At 35.5% G+C, this 8,171-nt stretch overlaps 1 protein-coding gene across 1 annotated transcript in view; it reads left to right on the top strand.

Annotated features, from left to right (window-relative positions):
* The first annotated feature begins 5,559 nt into the window (after positions 1 to 5,559).
* Positions 5,560 to 8,171, top strand: part of LOC144964677 (putative molluscan insulin-related peptide(s) receptor) — a 53,081-nt gene continuing 50,469 nt past the window's right edge. The window contains exon 1 of the mRNA XM_078899186.1: positions 5,560 to 6,352. Within this exon, the coding sequence (XP_078755312.1) occupies positions 6,169 to 6,352 (184 nt within the window). The 5' untranslated portion in view covers positions 5,560 to 6,168. The remainder of the gene's footprint in view (positions 6,353 to 8,171) is intronic.

The following is an 8,171-nucleotide window of genomic DNA, read 5'->3' as shown; positions in this document are numbered from 1 at the left end:
AACATGACTACAACAATTAGACAATCATATAAAACGTCTTTCTTTGAATATCAACGGTGATAACAGTCAAAATTTAATAGAATGAATAGAAAATCCAACCTCAATGCACTACTGATCTACTCCAAAGACAATACCTACATAATTATTACAAGTTGAACTGCTGTGTGTGCCGGGTTAATGGACTGAGATTCTTATTCATAGCACCGTGAGGCTCTACACCGTGAATGATTTGTGTAATGTTCTTATTGATGATTCATATCCATTTAAACCAAAACGAATATCAATAAAATCTATATTTATTGTAATTTTCTTCATTCGTATGTTTTGATTACATCAAACTTATTTTTCCAATGACAAAACTGATATGGTTTTGATTTCTCCCAAGTAAGGCCCCAAGGTGTTCAAAACTAAATTTGCCGGCTGTCCTAATTATTTTAGAAGTAAAGAGTTTAGTTGTTTATGGGGGGGGGGGGGGGGGGGGGGGGATAACCATAGTTTTAAAACAAAAGAAAACAGTCTTTTATATAAAATAATAAGGTGGCCTGTCGTGTTTTGGCTCATTGAGAGCCCACTTACCACACCCTCACCTCTTTGCCGTACGTCATCTCGCCTCGCGTGGGCGACAAGAAAAAGAGAGCACAAACTTCGTACAGTAGGTAGGTACATCTACCTATCACAGCACAGTGGCGTGGGGCCATTGGATCGAATGGTGCCAGGCACCGTACCAATCTTTTAAAAATCATTAACAGCATAATTTAATTAAAAATAAAACTGAGAAATTTTAACTCCACTGTCTTTCGCCAACTCGCCAACAATATACTGCCTTTTTAGTCTCCACTCTATTCAAGATTCCGAATCACGCACTGCGCCGACTCGTGTGTTGGTGACATCACTGCGCGAAGTGGTGACTAAATCAAACACCATGGTGCAAAGCAATCCGAGCTCCAGTTAATGCTCTATCCATTAGTATCGCTACAGATGATTGAGCGAGAAACTGGGTCGAATTATACTATCTTCAAATAGCAGAAAACCCCTCGACTTGTGCCAGGATCTGAGAGCTCCACCGTTGGACGGGAGGATGCGCCAAATTAGGGTAACTTCGGCCATCCAAAATATTACATTAACTGTTAAAAACACTGATCATTGTCAAGTTTATTTGTAAGCAGCAAAGAAAGACAACATAAAACTTAAAAATATGACATATCAACACCCCCCCCCCCCCCAACTCTTTTTCACGATTATTGAATAAAGTAATTCTTTGCAACGAAGCATTGTGGACGAATTTACCAACATTTTTCTTGCTTGTAGTGCCGAGTTGATGGTTACGTGTGTATGAGTGTTTATTTGTGTGTGTGTGTTTGTTTGTTTGTTTGTGCGTGTGTATTTGTGTGAGTCAGAGAAAGAAAGCGAAGATTGTCAACAGTTATACTTTGGTGTGTTTTTAGATTTTTTAAGTACTTAAGTGGCGTGATTTTTTCTTTGTGATGCTTTAACTTTAAGATCTGAATCTACCTTTTATTTGTGCAATCATTAATCGTAGTCCACTGATTTCCATTATTTGAGATATACTTTGAAGTTTTGTTTTGTTAAACAATGAATTGCAATGAATCAAGTTGACTCTTTACTTCACCGACCGTTTGGGAGATTGACACTAGATGACAAATTAGAGATAAAAAGACTAGTTCCTCACCAACCAACTGATTTTGAATTAACACAGATGTGGAAATCTCGAAAACGCTCTTTTTCAGTGACATGGTATGACAGGCATGAATGGCTCACAGTTAGTTTAGAAAAAAAAACGTTTTTTTGTTTTTATTGTCTACTTTTTACAGATACAACAAACACTGACAAATCATGGACATCTATAGGCTATAGTGACCTTAACCACTTCCATCGTAATTCTTAACCTCCTGAACGTTGTTTTAGCACCCTTAAAAGAGTGAAAAATTTCTTGCGAAATTCAATGAAACACAGAGCGGTTAAATTCGTTAATGATTCTGTCAATTCACAAAGCTGAAATAGATGCCATTCCAAATTTCAATAAACACATTATAAAAAGATTTGCAGAGATGAAACATCGCCGTGCAGATTTTCTTTACAAGTACTAAAAGTAAGTAATTTCTGTCATAGGTTTTTTTTTTTCTCTTTTGATTTACATTTATCACATATTGATTGCATTATCGACCAAAACCAATCCTTTAAATGGTGGACAAAGAATAATTACAAAGACCTTTTCATACGGGACTTGTATCTCAGTGTTGTGGCTTGATGTTTTCATGAATTATTTGTTTTTGTGAGTTTTGTCCACTCGTAGAAACCATCGACCCTCCCCCCACCCTTCCAAAAAAGAGAGTTTTTAACATGTGCTCTCTCCTCTTAACCGTGTTCACTGTTTTAGAATTTTTTTTCTTCTTCTAATCATGGCACCACCATACGCCGTCAATACGCCACGCCGCTGCACAGCTATAAGGCAAGAGATATGCGTGAGTGTTGTGCATATGCTAAAAAATTTTACGAAAAGCATCATCTGCTAAACTTGGAAAATAAAGGGCGGCACAAAGCAACTTCGCTCCATAGACGACCGCCGTTGGAGCTTATCCCCATCAACGTTCCTCGGAGACAACTGAGATCCAGCTCGATGCGCTTGCTGTCAGTCCCATGATCACGGCTGAAATTTTCTGGCGATCATGCGTTCGGTCCAATTGGCCCGCCTATGGACGTGCAATAATCAACAAGCACAACAGACTTCAAGAAAAGACTGAAGGCTTTCTTATTTAGAAAAACTTTGGATGAATCATGACATGTGTTTTCGTTGTTGCAATCTGACGTAAAGCGCTTTGAGAATGATGTGAAAAGCGCTATATAAGAACCATTATTAGTATTATTATTATTATTATTATTATTATTATTATTATTATTATTATTATTATTATTATTATTATTATCATCATCATCATCATCGTCGTCGTGGTCGTCGTCGTCGTTGTCGTCATCATTATCGTCATCATCATCATCATCATTATTATTATTATTATTATTATTATTATTATTATTATTATTATTATTATTATTATCATCATCATCATCATTATTATTATTACGCACTTGCCCATTTCTGGAGATCTAATAACTAAATGCAATTTTGGACTCATGTTAACATTGTTGGTGTTATTAAAAGTTTGTGTTCGTTCGTTGTAACATTCATGAATAATATATAGTATTTAATTTATGTGCAAAGTTGTTTTTTTTTTTTTTTGTTTTTTTTTTTAATTCTTATGTCGATGAAGAGCATGAAAGGGCTTACTGATTTTAGTCACTTTTATTAAGAAAATATTTTTTTTTCCCAAATTAATACTTTTATATTTTGTTGTCATTGTTAATAGTTGTTGTTATGTCTAAAAGATGTATGCATAACGTATTTTTTACCGACAATAAATAAAAAAATTAAATAATGTATTCATTCATGACAACCTCCGTGTGTAAACACACACACACACACACACACACACACACTCACACAAACACTCTCTCTCTCTCTCTCTCTCTCTCTCTCTCTCTCTCTCTCTCTCTCTCTCTCTCACACACACACACATACAAAGAAAGAAAGAAAGAAAGATAAAAATAAGAACCATAAAAAAAAACAACAAACAAACAAAAAAAAAACCCCAAACAAACAAAAAACAAACACACGGAATATGGGTGAGCCGACTAATGTTTGGCTGGTCGTAATTTCTTGGTAGAGGGGAATAAGATGCATTAACTGAAATAATATTATTCACAACGCTTAATAAAGGATAAAACCGGCGTGTACTTATTTGCTGTATTATATGTCCACGTAGGATAAAAACGGATAGATAATTATGAACGACGAACAACATTTCGATCTCATGTCGATCTTCTTATAATATAAACCGACGTGTACATTATGCAGGTCTGACATCCGAACGCAGTTATGGGACTAGTTTGGAATTGTAATTGTAATGGACAATATTTTGAGTCATTTTTAACAAAGATTTTCATTACAACAATGAGCCCATAATGAACTGGGTTATCAGACCCGAAAATAAGTTCACTTCGATTTAAACATATAATTATTTCCATATACAGGCTTTCTGTATTATAATTTTTAAAACGCGATAGTTTAAATACAAAGTCAATATGTTGTTGTTGTTTTTGTTTTTTGTTTTTTAAATTATTTTTTTTCAAAGTACCCTACATGTTTTAAAAAGTATAATGAAATCAATTAATATTTTTACTGAATTAGTATACCTTATAAAGGAGAAAACGTTCTTACGGCTTTTCCCCCTCAGTGTAGCATATCCCAAACGTGAATATTTGCAAGCAGATGCAGTGTTCAACTACAATGTAAACACACACACTTACAAAACATCTTACATTATATGATGAATCTAAATGGTTTCGTAATTTATAATTATGATGTCTATTTTTTTTTCTGACGCGACGTATTTGTAAAAAAAAGTTCACGTCTTCTCGAACCAATACAAAGTAGGCCATTACAAGTAATTGCGCTTGGTTATAAATACGTATGAACATTTATATAGCGCATTTCCACTGATTTGCCATGCTCAAGAGGCTTCACAATGTTTCATATATCCGCCCAGCAGGCCATAAGGAACCACATTCCAATTCCATATGTATGCAGTAACAGTCGCCTGGTAGGCGTCCTTTTTGTACTTCCTTTTTGTATCCGTCACAGTCTGTAGCCAAGTACTCATTCACACCCGAGTCGAGTTCACTTGGAAGTCATATTTTAACCACTTTACAATCCGTGACACAAAACAAAAGGACTAATATTTCCATGACGTCATAATTCTTTATTACAGGAAAACATTTAATTCTCTCATGCTCGCTCAATATAGAAATGAATAATAAAGAAGATTTTTGGCTATGGTCCCTCTCCTCTTTAATTAAAACAAATGCATTCAAGCAAGCAATTTAATCTTTCATTGGATCAATATGGGATGGGTGCTCCATATTTTATTATGAGACCCTTATTTGTTGTTGTATTTTTTTAATTCGATAGTTTGTCAACAATTTCTGCTCAGTCATAAAAGGATAGCAAAAGACAGAAACGGGGGAGGGGAGACGTGCAATTATTTGCATATATGTACACGTCGGGGAGGGGGCTTTTATATTTTATTATTACGTAATATTATTTTTTTTAAAAATCGATAGCTTGTCAACAATTTCCGTTCAGTCATAAATAATAGCAAAATAAATATGACACCAATACGGTATATATATATAGTTTATTATACCTTGCTTTTTGTTTATCATTTAAAAGAAAATTAATTTCCTCTTCAATTGAGATATATACAATCATTTTGATTTATTACACATTGCGATTGGTAAACAGAAAAAATCACTCCTAGACTAGTTTATATTTTTATGTTTGTGGAACATTTAGAATACGATGTCAGTTTTATGAAATGTTTGTTTTCGACAGTCTCGCACATCTTTCTAACACACTAACCATTCATCATAAATCCGGTGTCCTTGATACCGTATGCGAAACTTATTCCGAGACTAGCTCTGTATGTAGTTTCAACCAATCATTGAAAGAGGTTGTTTACGTCTTGTTGTGCTTCTCGAATGCATTGGAGGAATTGACCCTGTTTTGGCGAATCACAGTATTTAGCCCCAATTACCTGTGTAAATGATTAGAAATTATCGTTGTTTTCGTCTAGACTATCACGTCCATACCACTATTGTGGAGTATGTTATTTAAACAATCATTGGAGGATGATATTAATGAAGCAGAATGTGGGAATCGTCATTCTATCGTGAAGTATATGTGTTAAAGTTAAAAGACTGCATGGTCACTGACTGACAAGGATTCGATGTTGTCACAGCATTCGTGTAATGAATTCAACATGATTGACTTCCTTTCCAACTTCATCGTGTCATGATGTGTTTATGATCATCATTGTAACTCACTGTTGTTAGGTTTAAAATATTAAACGGGTAGCACAAATGTGAATTCTATGCCCCAGCAATGGCATACATTCCAACGCCAAAGCCGATGTTGAGCTGGGTCTTTCTTCATTCCCCATTCATTCATACACCATTCATGAACAGTTTTTTCAATTACTTCATCATGTAAATCATACCTGTGACTAATACAAACTTAATGATAATAGTTATGTTATGATTATTTTGCCCTCAACCAATATGAAGCTAAAAGCTGCCCTACGACTTTTCGATAGCAGAGTTATCTGGGCAACTTTGATCTTGTTTGTTTTGCTGACCTGCTGCTGCGGTCTCGCCCAAGGAGATAGGAAGAGTATGTGTATAAAGAAATATGTCGTCCATCAAAATCCAAAGGATGGCAGTAAGTATTTTTTTAAAAATTACATAGCTTCAGATTTTAATAATTTTTTTTTCATGTTCAATAGCTGACTGCTAGATTAGTGTAGTGTAGGAGGAGGACTGATTGAGATTGAATTATGGTAGAGGCTAGGGAGACCAAATCTTGGTCTCCCCAGCCAAACTCAAACTGGTCAGTTTTGGCTAGACTAGGGCTAGGGAGGCCAAGATTTTGGCTTCCCAGCGTAAAACCATATTTGCGTTTATGGAACTGTTTCTTTATGTTGAGGTGAGTTTTTTCTTCTTTTTCTGTCTTTTCTCTCTTTCTTTTTGGTGGAGAAGGGGGTAGGGGGGGGGGGGGGGGGGGGGGGGTTGGCATGCTATATTATTACACGGCCTAAAACAAAACAATAAATAAAGAACAAATCAAAACAACTCCACTCCACAACATAAAGAAACAGTTTTATATATCTAAACGAATGAAAATATGGCTTTACTTTGGAAGACCAAAATCATGGTCTCCCTAGCAAAAATTGAAAAGTATAAGTGAAGCTGAAGAAAAATAAATAAATTGATTTTTGTTGGCAGCCAACCTCACAGCGTACACAACGACAACAGTTTAGTTGAGACGGGATCCCGTTCCTGACACCTGCTGACCCGGTCACGGTGAGCGGTCAATCACCGAGAGGAATTTACCTAACGGGGATTGCCGTTTCACTCAATTTAACAATGTTTTGTTTTATTGTCTGTTAGACACCCATATTGAATGAGTTGAAATATCACTACTTGGTATAAAAGTTTATATTTTCTACTTTTACTGTGTGTTTTTTATTTTTTCATAGTATTACTAGATTTCTCAATATAAGTTATCAATGAACGGTAACAAATTACACAAAAAATATAGCGGGTGCAACATTTCAAAAATTAGAGAAAAAAAAACGTTGCTATGGATTTGTCTGAATTTTATGTATTATAAAGAGAAGATGTAAATACTTCTCCTCACAAAAAACGTATTTTTCCTCAACACAAATATATCCGCTACGAGCATTCAAACTCGTCAGTGTAGTTTGGGGCTGGTCTTTAACTGAATTGCGTTGATGACAAATCGCATTTTATTCATATCATTGATAATGCCGGATGCTCTTTTTTTTTCCAATTTTGCTGTTGTTTGGTGACAGGTCTCTGTGCCTTGTTCTCCAAGAAGTCTAAGTCCAAACTTATATTGAGTGATGTGTGGTATGCACTGGTACTCAAGGAGGTGTTGTTTTGGGATTATTTTGTTTGGAAAATATTTTCTGTATGTATCCGTGTAATGTTTTATTGCACTTTGAATATATTGGATCGTGTCTGCTTTGATCGATTTTGTGTGTGAAATAAAGTTGTGCACATGACTATAGGCCTTGTTTATATTGTCGAAAATTAATCCAATACTGCAAGCGTCGTCAATGATGAGTGGGTCGTGGGTGCAGTTCTTTGTTTGTTGGATAATTGGAAGTGTGAGTTGCGTGTCGACTTTTTCTTGTTAGTATTTGTGGCAGTGGTTGCCAATGAATGATCTGCTGTGGTAAGCCTGTTGTGTAATGCGGTATTCTGTCCAATTCAGAGGCAATAATACCATCCCTGAGGGTGAGTGGCTCGTGCATGAGATTTGAAAGTCTCTCCTGCGTTTTGGAGTTTGTTGTTATATTCTACTCTGTCGATATCAAACATGCAAGTGCAACCCGTTTCAAGGTTGATTTATTTATTATTAGCTTCTTGGCAATGAGAAAATACAAAGAAGCTAATGAGTCGTGTGTTCAATGTGCTTTATAATGTGTACTTTTTACACATAAATTATGAGTGTG

Source organism: Berghia stephanieae, chromosome 2 (assembly GCF_034508935.2).
Source record: "Berghia stephanieae isolate SIO BIC M18660-M18661 chromosome 2, UCSD_Bste_1.3, whole genome shotgun sequence".
Taxonomy (NCBI): domain Eukaryota; kingdom Metazoa; phylum Mollusca; class Gastropoda; order Nudibranchia; family Aeolidiidae; genus Berghia; species Berghia stephanieae.
Note: the sequence above shows the minus strand (reverse complement) of the source record. Positions and strands in the feature narration are given on the sequence as shown.